The following is a 19836-nucleotide window of genomic DNA, read 5'->3' as shown; positions in this document are numbered from 1 at the left end:
AAGTCATTCTACTCATTGAGATGGTTCAAAAAAAAAAAAATTGTAGACTTCCAACAAAATGGGAGAAGGCCTGCCACACATAACTCAAAGAATTATATAAATACATAAGAAATCAATCTATAAAGGACAATCAGACCAATAAAAACATGAGCAAAAGACATTAACAGGCATTTCACCAAAGATGAAACTCAAAAGCCAGTAAGCATAAGAAAAGATGCTGTACTTCATGCAAATTAGGTTAAGAAATTCTATTTTACATCCACTAAACTGGTTAAAAAAAATTCAAGTATTGACAGCATAAAGTATGGGCAAGTGTAGAATAATAGGAGTTCTACAGTTTGTAGGAGTATAAATTGATACAACTACTTGAAAAAACTGATATTACATTAAATTTTATGATGATATAATTCTACTCCTTGTCACATACTGTGGATAACTTGTGCACATTCATACCAAGAGGTATGTACGTGGATATTTACAAGACTTCGTATTTTTAAAAATTGAAAATAACCTAAATATTAATAGTAGAATGACTAAATAACGGAAACATAGAATGAAATGTTATATAGAAGTAAAAATGAATGACAGCTGCATGCATCTACGTGAATGAATAATGTTGAGTGAAAATAGCCATGTCATCAATTAATACAGAGAGTATGATAAAGTCTAAATAAAATCCAAACATAAGCAAAACTAATATATTGTTTTGTGAATTGTACATATTTGGTAAATCTACAAAGAGACACAAGAGGAGAATAAAAATATACATGATAGACAAGCCCACACAAGGAAGCAGGCTGATGTAGATCCATATAGGTATATAAATATATCAAATATTTTATAAATGTTTTTTAGTGCCAGAGAAAGAAGAAAAATACTTCTATTTGAGAAAATGGAAAAAGCCCTATTGAGGCTGACATGCCAACTTCTGGAGATGTTCAAAGGAAAAAAAATGTAGTAAATTCTAATTTTACCTTTTTATGTCTATTTTATTTACATGATGTCTTTTCAGTATCCAAAACCTAATATGAAAAGAAAATCACATAATCATTATTATGCATTCATGTCTAATTCACATATACTGTCATACTATTAAAATTTTCAAATTATTCCAAACACGTTCATCCTAATAATCTAATATTATTTACTACTACGACAGGAACTGTAAAACTTATTTTATATATATCACTTTTCCATATCTATTTCATACAAATAAACAACTAAATATTTGGTACAACTTCTAATTCCATATTAAACTTCGTTCATATTTTCAACCTAAAAATATCTATAAACAAGAACCTTTGGCTTCATAATATTTACACATGCTCAATGGAACATTTTGCCATGAGATCATATGGTTGGTTTCAAAAGACTTTTATTTTCATGTATACTTAGATTGAATTTTTAAGAGACTAGCTCCAACTAACATGAGAAATAAAAGAATACAAATGACTATAATTTTTCAATAACCTTTTCTCACAGACTGAAAGAATATCTGAAGAAAACATTTTGAAATTACTACTTAACTATTCTTTGATGTAGTTCTAGAATGTTTATAAACCCATAACTTGTAACTTTCCTTCCAAGACTCTTTATAACAGGAATACTATTTCTCTTATTTGATTTGTTTTATTTAGCTTAGCTTAGCTATTAAAATGGCTAATTACACTGAAGATTTTACGATCGTTCCAACTTAAATCAGCAATGAATATACATCTTCCTTTCAGCTGCAAGGAAATATACACAAATGAAAAATATTTAAACTGGATTCTTAAATTATCAGTCCTAATATATCCCATATGCTAATCTATGAGGTACTCTCCTTAATTATCTTCAAATGCTCATCCTTAGTTCAAATATATTCCTTAAAAAAGAAAAAAAAAAGATTAAAAATTATACTCACTTTAGCCAATAATTCTTGTGTTTCAGGAGTCAATGGAGCATGAGAAAACTTGCAATATTCTCCCTGATAACATTTTGTTCCTGTATGGTAAAACTTACAAGGATATTCATTATGCAAATACAGACAGTTTTCACCTCTGGTACAATATCCTTGTACATAAAACTTACACATTTCCTTTTTCTTCTCTATCTCTGCATCATGATCAAATTTACACTGGTCTCCCTAGGCCAAAAGAAGGAGAAAGGAAAAGCCATTATTTCTAATAGTCAACTCATTACAATTTAATTCCTACTAAACTTTAAGCAAATGATTCCAGAAAGAACCAAAGTCTTAGAGGTAGCACATTCTAATTCTTAATAAATTATCTAACCACGTCACATGTATCTGCTTAAAATTCTAAGTCCCAAACATTTTTAAGCACAAAGCATTTTTTAAAATTATCTACTTTTTTTTTTTTTTTTTTGAGACAGAGTCTCACTCTATAGCCCAGGCTGGAGTGCAGTAGCACGATCACGGCTCACTGCAGCCTTCACTTCCCAGGTTCAAGCAATTCTCCTGCCACAGCCTCCCAAGTAGCTGGGACTACAGGCATGCATCACCACACCTGGCTAACTTTTGTATTTTTGTAGAGATGGAGTTTCACCATGTTGGCCAGGCTGGTCTTGAACTCCTGAGCTCAGGTGATCCGCCCACCTCAGCCTTCCAAAGTGCTGGGATCACAGGCGTGAGCCGCCCCGTCCGGCTACTTTTTAAACATAAAAGAATACTTAACTGAAATTTTCTAACTGAATTTTTTCCGGAAGGAAACAGTTTTAAAAACCTAAAGGTATGAATTAAAAGGGTGTACAACAGAAAGAGCAGTTTTACATTTTAGATTTTTGCTTACACATTTTTATACCTTAATACATTTTCTTTCAAGAAAATATTTACAAATTTGTTTTCCTTTGCGTTCCACTGTATGTTGATTGATGAATGCCTGACTCAAATGCTGCTGCTTCTCTTTAGGTTTACCATCCTNCCTACTAGTAGAAACTGGATTTCTCTATTTAAAATACAAGACAATAAATTATTAACTGAATTACATTTAAAAATCTTAATTTTGGGCCTGGCGTGGTGGCTCACACCTGTAATCCCAGCACTTTGGGAGGCCAAGGTGGGCGGATTGTGTGAGGTCAGGAGTTCAAGACCAGTCTGGCCAACGTGGTGAAATCCCATCTCTACTAAAAATACGAAAACATTGGCAGGGTGTGGTGGCATGCACCTGTAATCCCAGCTACAAGGAAGGCTGAGGCAGGGAAATTGCTTGAGCCAGGGAGGTAGAGGTTGCAGTGAGCCAAGATCATGCCACTGTACTCCAGCCTGGGCGACAGAGCTAGACTCTGTCTTAAAAAAAAAAAAAGTCTGATTTTAGAAAGACTACATAAATAAATCAAGTGTATTTGCTATCACAGGCCACTTTTTTCCTTCATGTCCATTCTTCTAATAGAGTACAGACATGTTTCATATATGAAAGAGATAAATATTTTAAATACTTTGATAAATGTGATTATTTTTAAAGCATTCCTTTGTGGGTGGAGGAATCAAAGTCAACAATGACATGTCTTACAAATCTGGATCCTTTGTACATTAGACTTGTTTACAACAGAATAAATTTATATAACTTGAATTCTGTTTTCTAGGAAAAAAAATCCTCAACTTATAATTTGATATTCCTTATATTCAATGCCTGAAGAAAAAAAATTTTGTGATGACTAAAGCCATTATTAACCTAAAATGTTTATGTTCCATGTATTGTCAACTTGTCTGTGCCATTTGCACTGAAGAATTAAGGTTAGTCTGCAAATTAAGAGACAATTTCTACATAGTACAGAATACACAGAAAACAGGTACTCCCAAATTATGTAATCCCTGCCTTTTTATGAAGTAGCTTATTTGAATATAGATTCAATTAGTCAATATCACAGTAGAAATTGTGATACTCTTTCTGGGAAAAACTTGAAGACTTGAAGAGGTCTCATGGACCCTCTATACCACCCAGGTTGAGCAGAAAGAATCATCATTTGAGAGATTTTCTAAAGAATTCCTCTTCTCTTGCTTATGAAAATTCCATGTACAATTTAATCACTTTGATACTAAGTTGGGCTTGGATAGTATCATTTTGGTATAGCTAAAACACTGGTTTTGTTAAAAATTTTGCACATTTAAAATGTTCCTGTAAATATTTATAAAGAGTAAAGTCACTATATCTTGTGATAAAGGATATTATGCAAATACAGACAGTTTTCACCTCTGGTACAATATCCTTGTACATAAAACTTACACATTTCCTTTTTCTTCTCTATCTCTGCATCATGATCAAATTTACACTGGTCTCCCTAGGCCAAAAGAAGGAGAAAGGAAAAGCCATTATTTCTAATAGTCAACTCATTACAATTTAATTCCTACTAAACTTTAAGCAAATGATTCCAGAAAGAACCAAAGTCTTAGAGGTAGCACATTCTAATTCTTAATAAATTATCTAACCACGTCACATGTATCTGCTTAAAATTCTAAGTCCCAAACATTTTTAAGCACAAAGCATTTTTTAAAATTATCTACTTTTTTTTTTTTTTTTTTGAGACAGAGTCTCACTCTATAGCCCAGGCTGGAGTGCAGTAGCACGATCACGGCTCACTGCAGCCTTCACTTCCCAGGTTCAAGCAATTCTCCTGCCACAGCCTCCCAAGTAGCTGGGACTACAGGCATGCATCACCACACCTGGCTAACTTTTGTATTTTTGTAGAGATGGAGTTTCACCATGTTGGCCAGGCTGGTCTTGAACTCCTGAGCTCAGGTGATCCGCCCACCTCAGCCTTCCAAAGTGCTGGGATCACAGGCGTGAGCCGCCCCGTCCGGCTACTTTTTAAACATAAAAGAATACTTAACTGAAATTTTCTAACTGAATTTTTTCCGGAAGGAAACAGTTTTAAAAACCTAAAGGTATGAATTAAAAGGGTGTACAACAGAAAGAGCAGTTTTACATTTTAGATTTTTGCTTACACATTTTTATACCTTAATACATTTTCTTTCAAGAAAATATTTACAAATTTGTTTTCCTTTGCGTTCCACTGTATGTTGATTGATGAATGCCTGACTCAAATGCTGCTGCTTCTCTTTAGGTTTACCATCCTTTAAAAACAAAAACAAAAAAATAAATGTAAGAAAAAGAAAATTAAATATTTTATTCTGATACACAAAATTATTTAAACCAACTTCAAAGCCTTAAAGGGTGACTCTTCTAGATTGGCCTTCATATGTAAAATTTGGATTTCTGTATACCAGGTTAAAAATAAATGTTTTGTTCAACAGCATTCCATCATTGAATATTCATGTTTGTATGATTTGCATATTTTATCATAGATTGCCCTTATTTTGTAAAAATGATTGAAAAACATTATTAAATGGGCTAGACGAGGTGAGCAGATCACTTGAGGTCAGTAGTTTGAGACCAGTCTGGCCAACATGGTGAAACCCCGTCTCTATTAAAATATAAAAATTAGCTGGGCATCGGGAGGCTAAGGCAGAAGAACTGCTTGAACCCAGTGTAGGCTGCAGTGAGCTGAGATCATGCCACTGCACTCCAGCCTGGGCGACAGAACAAGACTCCATCTCAAAAACAAAAACAAAAACAAAAAAGAAATTTTTTTTTTAAATGAAAGTGATTGTATTATAATTAAAAAGCAAAGTCTAAGAACAAAGATCTTTACAGCAATAGAGACAAAGCTGGAAATCAGAGAGTGAACCAAAAGCAGTGGAATCTACAGTTTCAACGAGATGCTCACTGGGTGAGTTGAGTACACTTACAAGCTCAAATTAACAGTCACTACAAAACTAGAAATATGCCCTCAAAGATGGTGATAAATGTATAAAAGATTTTTACATATAAAAAAAGGAAATTTTATAATACATTTAAGCTCTTCAGGAACATAGGTACTTTTTACATGTTAACTTGTGCTACAGCTTACAGCTTTCTGTATACCAAATTTTTGAATATATTTTAGGAATACAGTATGTACAAAGAAATTGACTGTATAGTCATTTACAATAATGTCAAATTTGCACTTAGCACCATCAAATTTATGTCTTATAAATATCTGCCAGTTTAAATCTTTTGTTTTATTTGATAATATTATTAAATTCTACTATATATGTTTAGAATTTGTTCCTTGTGTAGAAGGGCTGCCAGCTTTGGCTAAATAATCATTTGAGTCATGTAAATCAAAGAGAATACTGATGGGGTTGGGAAACAAAATCCTAGTCCTGGCTTGGCCCTGTGTGACTATGGGTAATTACTTTAACCACAGGGCTTCAGATTCCTCATTTATAAAGTATAGAGGCAGGGTTAGATTGTATACAAATATTTTTCAATCTAGAATATTTGGTATTTCTAATATTTTACCACCCCTTACCCTTGTCCCCTGTGACCAAGCCTAATAAAAAAAAGTTGCCATCCAGTTAAAAACCCTCAGAAAAGTGGAATCCAGAAGAGGTACTTATTATTCTACTCTGATTACATTTACAGAACAAGGAAAAGGAACTTCTAAAAACCAAAATCAAAATACAGAAAGGTAGGAGTGGGGAGATTTGGTAAGGCCAATGCTCAGAAATATTCATTTTTAATTTGTAGGAGTCAGGATGAGGGACTTTGGTAGTAAAAAATTTGTAAGATTCAGTGGGCTTTGAAATGCCTCTTGACTATTTGATCTTCTCTGGGCTTCCCATTTTTCTAGTCATTGACAGTACAACACTAAAAAAAAAAATCAAGGAACAGCCAGGTACAGTGGCTCACACCTGTAATCTCAGCACTTTGGGAGGCCCAGGCGGGTGAATCACCTGAGGTCAGGAGTTCGAGACCAGCCTGCCTTGGTGAAACCTCATCTCTACTAAAAATACAAAAACTAGCCAGGCATGGTGGCATGCACCTGCAGTCCCAGCTGCTCAGGAGGCTGAGGCAAGAGAATCACTTGAACCCGGGAGGTAGAGGTTGTAGTGACCTGAGATAGTGCCACTGCACTCTAGCCTCGGTGACAGAGCCAGACTCCACCTCAAAAAAATCAAAGAGCTTGTGTGCATATATTCACCAACAACAGTGAGAATACTAAGGCTTAAAAGTGCTGCTGGCAGCTAATTAGTGAGAAAAACAAAGCTGCAATAAAAAGAACACAGAGAACCCAGTGATAGTAAAAGGACACCTTCATCCAAAAATCCTGATTCTGTGGGATGTTTCCACCTCTCCATATCACACAGCACTTCTTGTCACTGAAGTATAAGATAAACTCCAAAAGCATGCAGGGGTCAGGTATTCCTAGCACATGTTCTTATACCTCTTCCTGTGAATTTGATCCTTTGTTTCCAGTGCCAGGCCATTTTCGCTTCATTTTCTTCTGTTTGCCATTTTTGTGACCAGCTTTAAGATTTTTATTTTTTTGTTTAGCAGCTAAAAATAAAAAGTTAATTTTAAAAATGACATAAAGTTACAACAGCAGTTTACTTTTAAGAAGTACAGGGCCAGGTGCAGTGGCTCATGTCTGTAATCCCAGCTCTTTGGAAAGCTGAGGCAGGCAGACTGCTCAAGGCTAGTAGTTCAAGACCAGCCTAGGCAACTTGGTGAGTTCTTGTCTCTGCAAAAACTTAGCTGGGTGTGGTGGTGCATGCCTGTAGTCCAGCTACTCTGGGACTACAGGTTAAGGCAGGAGGATTGCTTGAACCAAGAAGTTCAAGTGAAAGTATTTCTTGGACACCGAATACAGGAGGGAGGAATTTATTTTAGCTGGGAGCAAGGTGGCATAGGTGCCTAACAGCCAAGCTCGTTTAACAAAGGGAAGTTCAGCCTTTATATAGGCTTATACTTTAGATTTTACACGTGGAAGAATCTTAGGTTCATAGTTTTAGGACTCACATGTGAAAAGGTTTTGGTTTACAGTTTCAGGAATCACATATGAAAGGGTTCCGGTTTACAGTTTCAGGACTCACATGTGAAAAGGTCTCTGTTTACAGTTTTAGGAGTTACATATGAAAGGGTTCCGGTTTACAGTTTTAGGACTCACATGTGAAAAGGTTTCTGGTTTGATCTTAAGTAAAAATAGTGCCTTCTGGAGAGTTTCCCTAAGGCCTAGCCTATTGTTTTCTGGAAGGAGGCTCAGGAAGCGCAGCTGGCCTGCTCTCTCTTCTATTGAGATGCACAGTGGATGACAGAGGGGGAGGGAATACCAAATGTCTGGGTCTCCCTCCTCACCCCCCCCCCACTTTGAGACCCTCACCATTTTATAATATTAGTGAGAGGTCTCACTTTTATTTTTGCTTTTTAGATTTTTTGAAGAAACTGATAATGTTTTACATAATATATGTGTGATGTTATTTTTGGCTAACTACAGCAGTGATGAATTCCTTAATTATTTGAAGGAACAGGGGGAGTAGACAAGGGAACAACAAACACACACCTATTATTATTATAACACTTTTGATGAGGGTTTTGAATCCTTCTAAGGATGAGAACCAACCTTTAAATAAGGACTTAGGGTTAAATTCATGCCATACCTGTACAGGTACATGTGCTAGTTTGGTTATGTTTTGCACATTACTTTTTACTGCCTGCCCCTGGTTATTTTTGTGCAGACAGCAGTTGGCTAGACTGAATTTCTTACAGACTTTTTCTTTGGCTGCTAGCAAATAACTTAGGGCCAGCCGGTTTTGGTAAATGATGTTTTTTAATTGAGTTTTTTGGTTGTTGTTGTTGGGCTAAAAAGGGACAGAGCTTAGCTCATTTTATTAGTGAGTATTTTTACAACAGCCTGCAACCGGATGATACGCTGGAGCATGTAAATAGGGGTTTGGTATTTCTATGAGCTACTCTTTGCCCATGTGGCCGGCCCATAATACTTAATAGTTTCTTTTGGTGGCCACTTACTATTTGTTTATTTTCCTATTTGTAGGTTTTTTTTTTTTTTGAGACTGTCACTAGGCTGGAGTGCAATGGCGCGATCTCGGCTCACCGCAGCCTCCGCCTCCTGGGTTCAGGCAATTCTCCTGCCTCAACCTCCTGAGTAGCTAGGATTACAGGCACGCGCCACCATGCCCAGCTAATGTTTTGTATTTTTAGTAGAGACGGGGTTTCACCATGTTGACCAGGATGGTCTCGATCTCTTGACCTTGTGATCCACCCGCCTCGGCCTCCCAAAGTGCTGGGATTACAGGCTTGAGCCACCGCGCCCAGCCTTTTTTTTTTTTTTTTTTTTTTTTTTTTTTAAGGGGAGTAGACTGAATACATTAACAGCCCACCTGTCTTAACAGATAATAGGAAGAAAGAGGGCTTAATGATGCCTATGACACAGCTATTTGTTTATTTTACGGATTACACACCTTATATTGAGTACTATTATATAAACCGGTTTTCTTTTGTATTTCTGTATAAGAACTGTAGGACAAAAGAATGGCAGTAAGTTTTATGCCTTACTTGGTGTACATCCTGAGGGCATTTAAAAAAATTAGTTAATGTTTTTACTGTACAAGTTTAAATATTAAAAAGAACAAGTTTTATGCTTCGACCGTGGGTGGACCAGTTAGCTTTTAGGATGTGGCTGGAGCAAGGCTTGCTGTCCTTTTTAAGGTGATTCTGCAGTCCCTGCCTTGGTCCAAGTCTCAGGTGTTGCTGGTTTTCCACACTGCCGTGGTGGATTTAGGCTGGGATTCCCTTTACCTTCACAGCTGTGGGATTGGTTAGGATTAGGTTTGAGGTTTTTTTTATTGTGGCTTTAGAGGGACTGTACCCCTGTTCTTTATCTATACATGATTACCTAGTGAGAAAGGGTGAACTGGGGAGAAAAAGGCTTACAGAACATTTGTTATTTACTTAGGTTGAAGTATTTTAAGCGATTCTCCCTAGGGCTAGTAACTAGCATAGGGGAGGGGGCTTATGGTATAAGACTTTATAGGGGAATATTTTTGGTTTTCCTAAAGGGGGTGCCTTTGAGTAACACCAAGGGAAGTGCCTGCACCCACTTAAATTTTGTTTTCTGACACACTTTCCCTAAGCAGTTTTTGATGGTCCGATTTATTTTTTTACTGTTTCAGAACTTTGAGGCCGGTAGGCAGCATGCAGTTTTTAGGTGATACTTAAAGCTGTCGCTGTTTTTGGACTAATTTTTTTACAAATGCTAGTCCGTTGTCTGATTCGATGCATAGTGGCAGTTTAAACTTAGGGATAAGATTTCGAAGCAGCACACGGATTACTTTATGGGCCCTTTTAGTCCCATCGAGAGTATGTGCGCACCAGGACCAACAAATACTTATGTCCCCTACACTTGGACATTTTAGTAAAGTTTACCTGGAGATTTTTAAACAGAGCTGCTTCGTAAGCTTGAATGCCAGGGAGAATAGTTGAGACCCTGCCTTACGTTGTGTTGCTGACATGTAATGAATGCATTGCTGTGCTACAGTTTTAGTTAAGGCTGAGAAGTGTAAGATGTAAAAGTCCTGACCTAGCATTTTTAAGTGACTTTTGACCTAAACGAGTGGTTTTACGTATGCCTTGTACAACTACTGCACATAGCAGGCTCTGGTATTTGGCAGGCTTACCAATGAGGTTTTTTGGTATTTATTAGAGTTACCGCTGTGTGGGGTGCTTTGATATTTAAATTTTTTCTAGAGTTGAGGCTAGAATCTTTGATTGGTATTTTTTTTTTTTTTTTGATAGCATGACAAGGCTGTGTTAAAATTGGCTAACCCTAAAGCTAGGGCTAACAGAAGTTTTACTTTTAGCTTTTGCCCTATTTGGAGGGTGTTTTGTTTTTTTCCCTCCCCACTTTGTCACTTTGTGTAAGGGTTTGGCCAGTACTGCAAAGTTTGGAAATTTACAATTTACAAAACCCACCACTCCCAGGAGCTTTCTCACCTGCTTTTTAGTCTTAGGTTTCGTTACTTTGCAAGCGGCTTGCTTTCTCTTTGCTTTTAGGCTGCGTTCCCTCTGCTAGGTGGCGAGCCTTAAATATCGCATTTGCTTTTTGGCAAATTAGGGCTTTTCTTTTAGATACTTTATACTCACAGTTCTCAAGTAAGGCATTTGTTTGCGCACCCGGCTACTGTGGGGTGTCCTAATAGGTTATTAGCATACGGAGGCAGCATGCAAGCAAGAAGCTTTTGAGGGATGGTTACAGGCTGATGCCTCCCCAGCGATGATGGGAGTTTTTGAGCCCCTGGGAAGCTGGGTTTAGGTGCATTGAGTGGTTACACCTGCTTTTGGGTTTTTCCCATTGAAATGCAAATAGTTTTTGACCCTTTAAGGCCAGTTTAATGCTAAGGAGGTATTTTTTAAGTTTAATTAAATGAACTAACTATTCGCTGCTGGCAATAATTTTCTGTGTGTATAAGTTGGGTGCAAAGCTACGCAAACCCTGCACTGGCCTGGGCGATAATATTAGTTTTTTGCTTTTGGCTAGGAAGTTTTTACCCTCCTTCCTAAGGGGACAATGAAAGCCTGGATGACCCCCGACTGAGGCAGCTTTAGCTGCAGGTAGTTTTTTTTGTTGAATGGGATAGTGGCCCTTGATTTGCACAACAGGTTTTGCCAGAGAAGGGGGGCAGGGGCAATTTATTAAGTACAAGAAAGCTTGTTTTCTTAATACCTTAATAGATTTAACAACACTGGCCTTGTTCCTTTTGATGGGGGGTTACAGGTCTGTTGTTTGACCATGGGTTCTTTGGGGGCATATGAGTTCAGCCCCCCCTCTCTTTTTTAGTTCAGTGGCTCTTTTATTAGACTGAACAGGGCCCCTTTTCGCTTATTTGGTTTCTCCTGCTTAGGATTGTTCTGTTCCTTAGTTAACTGTGGACATTTTTTTTTCTAGCATCCTATTTCTTAACAGAATGCACACTGAGTGCATTGCAGGCCCTGGCGGGCAGACTGTGAGGCTTTCCAGGAACCCCCCTTTTTTTATACTCTTGGGGGTCCTGGTAATTTGCAGGAACATGCTCCTCCAGCCAATTGGAAGCAGCTTGGAGTATTTTTCACCTTTTGTGTTAAAAAGATACATAAGCAGCTGATGGCAATCAGCCCAAATGGGGTTATGAGTTTGAATAATAGTTTGCAGTAGATTAATGGGAGCTTGGGGTTTTTTGGTATAAGATGGGTTATTTTTTTAATTGATAAGATTAGCCGAGGTGAATCGCAGGTACATGAAAACACGCCTTTTTACCATGTGGCCATTCTTGTCCACTTTTGTATACCTTTGCTCTCTTAAAGGCATTTGCACCCTAGCCTTGGGTCACAGAAGGGCTGCCAGAGGGGGAGTTCCCTCTGGGAAGCCGGCAGCAATGGGCAGAGTTTTTCTATATTCTCTTTTGTTTGCTCTGGAGGATTTTAGGGGTGTGCACCTCTGGTGGGGATGCTGAGGCTTGTGGCCCAGGGGCAGGGAGTCTTTGAGGAGGAGGAAGCATTATTGACAAAAACTCTTCTGCCGCTGGGTTGACGAAAACTTTGGGAGCCATTGTTTCTGCCACTGAATTTGCCCGGGCCTTGGGAGTTGGCTTTTTTCGGTGGCGAGGGGGATGGTGGTTTTTAGCAGTTTGTTCTTTGGCTACTAAAACAGTTGCTGCCTGCTTTTTTAGCTACTTTGGAGAGTTTAACATTAACTGCAACTCCGAGTTTATGTATGGAAATTGATTGAGGTGTTTTAGCTTGCCGCATATAACGTTATGCTTTACTTTGGAGACAAGGGACTTGTTTAGGGTCCCCTTTGGGGGCTAACTTAAAGTGCTGGCTAATTTTCTCTACATAAAACCTTTAATTTTTTTTGGTGTTATAGTTACTTTATAATTTTTACTAAATTCCTTCTTGAAATTTTTTAGCATGGTTTTTAAAGGGGTGGAATGGCTATGGAAATGACCTATATAAACACTTCAAAGAAACAATTTTCACAGTTAGGAGAGTGTTAGTTCACAGCAGTTCCTTGTCTTGCCTAGCAAGACGCAGCACGGAGCACTCTGATTTACATTCGCTTTAATCCTTTTACAACGCCTAGAGGCTTTTTTACTTAAGCCTTCGGTGGCAGTTTTTAGTTTTTACAAATTGCTTGACGCCTGAAGCCCTTTTTAATGGGCCTGATACTTTTTGCGACAGATGAGTCCAGCTAGACACATCTACACACAGACACACATTTAATTGCTCTCTTTTAAATTTAAAACCATAAGCAAAAGCTTTTAAGGTTATAGAGAGGGCTACTTTCCAACGTGCCGATCTGGCACTCGTGGGTGATTAGGACACGCTTTTACCCAAAATGGGGTGGGCTACTTTTTTGGGTTTAATCTTCTCTTACAAATTGCTTGACGACACACATTTACACACACAGACACACATTTGATTGCTCTCCCTCCAATTTAAAACAATAAGCAAAGGCTTCTAAGGTTACAGAGAGGGCTACCTTTAAAAGTGCCAATTTGGCACCCGTGGGTTAGATTAGGCCACGCTTCCACCCAAAATGGGGTGGGCTACTTTTTTGGGTTTAATTTTACGAAATGCAATGTTTAGACTTCCTTAAATATTCATTCCTCCTCAGTGTGCAGCCACTGGGTGTATCGACACTGCAGGGCCTCCTTGCTCTGCTCTGGCTAGGCTTTTCAACCAGGCAAATACCTGCCCAGGAGTGCTTTTAGGATGCGTCACCTCAGGGAGCAGGAGTCCCCCCTCAGGGATGCTTTACAGGGCTAGGCAAACCACCTAAGAGACTTTTTCCCGCCATTTGCTATCCGAGACTCGCTTCCCGGCCAATGCACCTTGTTTTAAGTAAAAATAGCGCCTTCTGGAGAGTTTCCCTAAGGCCTAGCCTGTTGTTTTCAGGAAGGAGATTCAGGAAGCGCCAGCTGGCCTGCTCTCTCTCTTCTATTGAGATGCACAGTGGATGACAGAGGGGGAGGGAATCCCAAATGCCTGGGTCTCCCTCCTCACAAGGTTACCATGAGCAATGACTGCACCGCTGCACTCCAGCCTGGGTAACAGAGTGAGACTCAAACAGAAAAAAGTATGATTTACAATAATTTAGGAATGTTATCTAAGGCTCAGTAAGTGAAAACTGGCATGATACCGGTCTTTCTAGAAGCTCTGGGACTAAGGGACCAAAAAGAGAATTATGATAATACATCTTGGATTCTCTATTCATTCTTTTTAAAAATACATAAGGTATTGTCAAGAAAAAAGATAATAAAATCAGTCTTACAAGCTCTAAGACAGATCATTGTGAAGTGTTTAGAGTATGATGGTCTAATTAGGAACTGGAACAGTAAAAGCTTTAAGTGTTTAAAATGACCTCATATATTACTGTCAGATTTTTCACTGAAAACATTTTAAATAGATTAAGTTTTTATTTATTTATCTATCGATCCACCCATCCACCAATGGCATGATCATAGTTTACTAGAGCCTCGAACTCCTGTGTTCAAGCAACAGATATACACTTTAAAAAGAGAAAACAAAAAAAATGACAGCATTAAAAATTTAATTTTTTTGGTTTTTTCTGAGACACAGTCTCACTCTGTTGCCCAGGTTAGAGTGCAGTGTACAATCTCGGCTCACCGTAACCTCCACTTCCCAGGCTCAGGTGATTCTCATGCCTCAGCCTCTTGAGTAGCTGGGATCACAGGGGCGTGCCACCATACCCTGCTAATTTCAAGGTTTCACCATGTTGGCCATGCTGGTCTCAAACTCCTAACCTCAAGTGATCCACCCGCCTTGGTGTCCCAAAGTACTGGGATTACAGGCGTGAGCCACTGCACCTGGCCAAAACTTTCATTTATAATTGCCATTTGCCCTCATATTTATGGCTAAATCTCATTTTAGTAATCTAAAATAATATATTTCTGGGTCACAGTCTGACAAACCACCATTCCAGTCAATGCCTCTTTAAATGACAGCAATAAAAACAGGCTTCATACACGCGGAGGCCAGGACTTTAGCATTTTCCCTTTAGAAATAGACGTGGCCTTTGATAACTCACCTCCATCTTCCAGCTCCTCCTACAAACTGAACATTTAATGCACCAAGGGGCCAGGTCTCACGTGGGGTCTCAGGCCATGTAAGCTCATGTCTGGTGTAAATATCCATGAAAACCATATTCTTATCATGAGATAAAGTGCAAGGAAAAATCCTCTGTCCACATACGGACAACTGTGACTGCTTCTCTAGATAAACTTTAAATTATAAAATAGTTTGACTCTTACCCTGTGGGGCATTTTTTACTCCTTCTTTCTTCATAGATTCTTCAGGTTGAGCAGCATTTGCCATTTCTCTGGCTTGTATGTATTGCTGAAGCTCTTTGGCAAAATTATCTTCTGGTTCCTGATTGCAGATATCCTTATCACTATATACATCATAGTCCTTACTTCTTGATTTTCTATGCAGCGAACTTTTTGGTGATATTGTAGAGTTTCCAAAGTGTCTGAACTAAGTAAAAATTAAAACTTCAATTTATAACACCTAGCATGATTCAAAACAATCTGGCTATACAGAAGAAACAAGATTGGCTATAGATTGGATCATTGCTGAAGTTAGGTAATAGGTACATGGGGTTCATATACTATTCTTTCCACTCATTATTTGAAAATTTCTGGAATTAAAAACAAACTAACCAACCACTATGACATACCTATCATTAAAGATGATTTCAGGGAAGATTCTATATTTCTACACTGTATGCATTTGACTGAATTAAAAGTCTAAACCCCTAAATCTTAATTATTTGATATGAGGATTACATTATTTAGTTCACACATTACGTTTCTGCCTTTGCATTGACAGTACTTTTAAACGTCTTTAATAATTTATCATTTCTTAAAGCACCAAGTAAACTGTAATGGCCCATATGAAAACTCACTTACACTTAAGATATATTTCAGCTACCAAAGCCTAGTCTTTAAAGTCACAGCAGTGGTAGCAGCAATGATGACAAGAAATAAAGAACTACCCCGTTCTCTGTAATCAAGTTAACTTTACTTTCCTAATTCCGTTATTGCAAGTGCCCAAGGCACTGGTGAAGAATTCTGGCACCCACAGGAACAGGAACCCAGGTATGGGAGCTAATCCTAGAGGAGCCCAAGCTGATCAAAGAAGATGACTTAAAGCAATTTCTGCATAAAAATTTTCAAGTATTGGTTATGCATGTGTCTACACTTGGTGACACAGGTATATCAAACTGTATAATTATAATTAGTATGTACATTTTAATCAAAGTTTATTTTAAAAAAATGATCAGGGCTCCTATTCTGATGTCAGGAAGAAATGGCATGCCTATCATTACAGTGGACAAATGATTCTGTTTCACAGCATACTTTGGGGCCTGGTCCCTTATTTACTTTCACGTAACCAAGAAGCAAACTCAAAACAAACAAAAAATACAACAAACGGAAGAATCACAAAAGGAAAAAAAAAAGTAAACTGGTTTTTTTTTTTTTTTTGAGACAGAGTTTCACTCTTGTTACCCAGGCTGGAGTGCAATGGCGCGATCTCGGCTCACCGCAACCTCCGCCTCCTGGGTNGAGTCGGAGTTTCACTCTCGTTACCCAGGCTGGAGTGCAATGGCGCGATCTCGGCTCACCGCAACCTCCGCCTCCTGGGTTCAGGCAATTCTCCTGCCTCAACCTTCTGAGTAGCTGGGATTACAGGCACGCGCCACCATGCCCAGCTAATTTTTTTGTATTTTTAGTAGAGACGGGGTTTCACCATGTTGACCAGGATGGTCTCGATCTCTTGACCTCCTGATCCACCTACCTCGGCCTCCTAAAGTGCTGGGATTACAGGCTTGAGCCACCGCGCCTGGCCCCTAAAAAAACCAAACTGTTAAATTGGGCCACCTAATATATTAACAGTTTGCTTTTAACAGTTTACTTTTTTTTTACTTTTTTTTTTTTTATGGAGTCTCATTCTATTGCCCAAGCTAGAATGCAGTGGCACATTCTCAGCTCACTGCAACCTCTGCTTCCCAGGTTCAAGCAATTCCCTTGTCTCAGCCTCTTGAGTAGCTGGGACTCCAGGTGTGTGCCACCACACCAGCTAATTTTTGTATTTTTGGTAGAGACGCGGTTTCACCATGTTGGCCAGGCTGGTCTCGAACTCCTGACCTCAAGTGATCTGCCCACCTCAACCTCCCAAAGTGCTGGGATTACAGGTGTGAGCCACTGGGCCCAGCAACAGTTTACTTTTAATGGTTAATTTCAAAGTTAGGAGTTGCTCCACCAGAGAATTGATTATAAGCCTAGAAAATGAACGTGCTCCCTGCTTAATGAATCCAATCGAGCTGAGGAAGTTTCTTGATCTGACACTGGCCTCAATTGTACCTTATCTTCACTACACAGACAAGACTACCAACCAATCTATTATCTTCAGGCCACCAAGCTTCTTGTCTCCAAGTCTTAAGAAAGAGTACCTTTTTCCCACTAACACCATAGAATAAACTTGTAAATATAACTTCTAGACTGATAGATTAGGGGTTGGCAAACTTTCGGCTTCACCACCTGTTTTTGCAAATACAGTTTTACTGGAACACCAGTCACATCCATTCATTTACATATTGTCTTAGTTGTGACAGAGACAACATGGCCCATAAAGTTGGAAAGATTCACTATCAGATCCTTTATGAAAAAGTTGGCTGGCTGTGATAGACTACAGATATACACGGATAGAATCTGTGATGGATTATGTTTACCTTGGTTTTAGCCTTTAAATTTTATTTAGTTGGCATGGAGGAACCAAAACGATTATTTAGTATATAGCAGCTCCTATGAAATTTAGCTTAATCAAATACATAGACAAGAGATTTTCTTCAGTGCATCTCAATCAAAATATTAAAATGATCCAAATGAGTGATTAAGTTCCATCTGCCTACACAAAACACGTAGGCTTGAAGCAGATTCCTTTTATGACAAGTAATACGTCTGACTTGTATTAAATGAAGACATGAAACAATCTGGCAACATTAATAAAGCCAGGACAATCATCAATTGTGCTGTTTTATTATACAGTAGGGATGAATATTACTAATGATTATTTTCAGAGGGCATTGAAATATATAAAATACAAATTACTGAAATACTTTTCTTCACTTAGCTATAAACTCATTGCTTCAGTTTGTTTATTGTATAATTTAGAAAGTATACAAACATGATTATAACCCCATTCTCCTTTTGTAACAGAGTCTAAATAACTTTTTTTGATTCAAGATGGTTTACTGAACTAGTATGGCCTCCAGAAACCCCCCCAAACATAAAAGTACAGGTAACAACGTCTCTTGCTCTGCGTGTGTGTGTGTTATGTTTGTGTGTATGTGTGTGTGTATGGGGGGCATAAAGTGCATTCATCAGGCACTGAAAGTCAACAAATTTCTGGCAGACAAAAAGGAAGTTATGCTCTAAAGTTTGGGCTTAGGTACAGTGTGAGAAATGGGGCTATAAATGAGAATCAATTCAAATTCTACATAAAACAGACAAAGCTGTTACAACAAATTCTCTCTGCCCTATCCCTCCCCAGAACACACTCACTCAGGTACTTTTCCCTAGGAAAAAAGAGAAGGCTGTTACCCGAAGAAATGGAAGAGAATGTCTGGTAAAAGCTAAGTCTTCATATGTGGGTACTAAGACCACCCATATGGAGGTACTAAATCTTCTACATGCTGGCAGTTGGGAGCAACGCCTACCAGAATACTCCATCTTACTCACAATAAAGCACGAATGAATTCTCACCCTGCTGTCCAGAGACCCCCCTCAAGGGCCTATGGATTGAATTCAGTAAATTCAGTGAACTTGAATGAGAAGAAAACCACATATTTTCATCAACCTCTAAACTGACATTTGGTATTTGAACAAAGGAAGTATGTTCAAATATGTTCTTCTGTTTTGAACATAGGAAAACATAGCAGTATCAGCAGTATCTGTGACTGTCACTAATACAAATCACAGATATTTTCAGATATCACATTATAGTTGTTACAGATCTCAAAATATCTTTTATGTTCATGGCCACTGCAAAATTAGAATAATCAGACTCACTCCTCTGCTAGGTCTTATTATTCAATATATTAATAAAGAACATATTACTCTATAGCATTTGTTTTTAATATTTTTGATTAACCATATTTCAGTCAATCAGTCAAATCAATTCCCTCTGCAATCAAACATATTTTATTTTATACACTCAAAAAACTCTGAAAAGAGGTCCATGGACTTCACCAGACTGCTAAAGGGGGTACATGGCACAAAGTGGGCTGAGAACTGTTACGCTGCTGGGAAACCTCCTATCCACAGAGCCCACTCACTTACCACCCAGTCAGGCTTCCCATTTAGAGGAAAGGCCTTTAGAGACACAAATTTACCAACACATCAGCAGAGGACATGTATGAACTCTCCGGGTCTTTCTTAAATGAATGGACAACAAAAAAATACAAAGGCACGTGACAAAAATCTAGAGCTGGAGTCACCAAACTACAACCCAAGAGCAAAATCCACACTGCCACCTGTGTTTGTAACCAACCACAAGCTAAGAATGAACTTTACCTATGTTTTCATGGTTGAAACAAACAAACAAAATCAAAAGAATATTTTATAATGCTTGAAAACTATATAAAATTCAAACTTCAGAGTCCATAAATACAGTTTTATTGGAACATAGGCATACTCATTCACTTACATATTATGTGGCCTGCTTCTTTGCTACAACAGCAGAGTTGAGTAGCTGCAAGAGAACTTTATGGCATTCTCATCACTTCATAGAGATGCTCAGTGCACTACAAATTGCCCTGACAGTTATAAATTGACAACATTTTGAGTGCCTCATTGAGTACCTCATGCCATTTTATTATTTTTTTTATTAGCAGTACATACCTACCACATCAAAACATGAAAAGCATTCGAATATCAAG

The 19836-nt window shown here is 38.2% G+C and overlaps 1 protein-coding gene across 2 annotated transcripts in view; it reads right to left on the bottom strand.

Annotated features, from left to right (window-relative positions):
• The window catches only part of ZC3H8 (zinc finger CCCH-type containing 8), a 44211-nt gene that overhangs the window by 12534 nt on the left and 11841 nt on the right, over positions 1 to 19836 (bottom strand). The window contains exons 3-7 of one of the 2 annotated variants that reach the window (XM_017549825.2): positions 15149 to 15371; positions 7267 to 7379; positions 4955 to 5071; positions 1904 to 2125; positions 975 to 1022 (exon numbers count right to left, since the gene is read on the bottom strand). In XM_017549825.2, the coding sequence (XP_017405314.1) occupies positions 990 to 1022; positions 1904 to 2125; positions 4955 to 5071; positions 7267 to 7379; positions 15149 to 15371 (708 nt within the window). In that variant the 3' untranslated portion in view covers positions 975 to 989. Of the gene's footprint in view, positions 1 to 974; positions 1023 to 1903; positions 2126 to 3643; positions 4279 to 4954; positions 5072 to 7266; positions 7380 to 15148; positions 15372 to 19836 lie in introns of those variants that run through there. The other variant, XM_017549824.2, reaches the window with a different exon arrangement.

The sequence above is a fragment of the Cebus imitator genome, unplaced genomic scaffold (assembly GCF_001604975.1).
Source record: "Cebus imitator isolate Cc_AM_T3 unplaced genomic scaffold, Cebus_imitator-1.0 Scaffold222, whole genome shotgun sequence".
Lineage (NCBI taxonomy): Eukaryota > Metazoa > Chordata > Mammalia > Primates > Cebidae > Cebus > Cebus imitator.
This window is presented reverse-complemented; position numbering and strand designations above follow the sequence as displayed.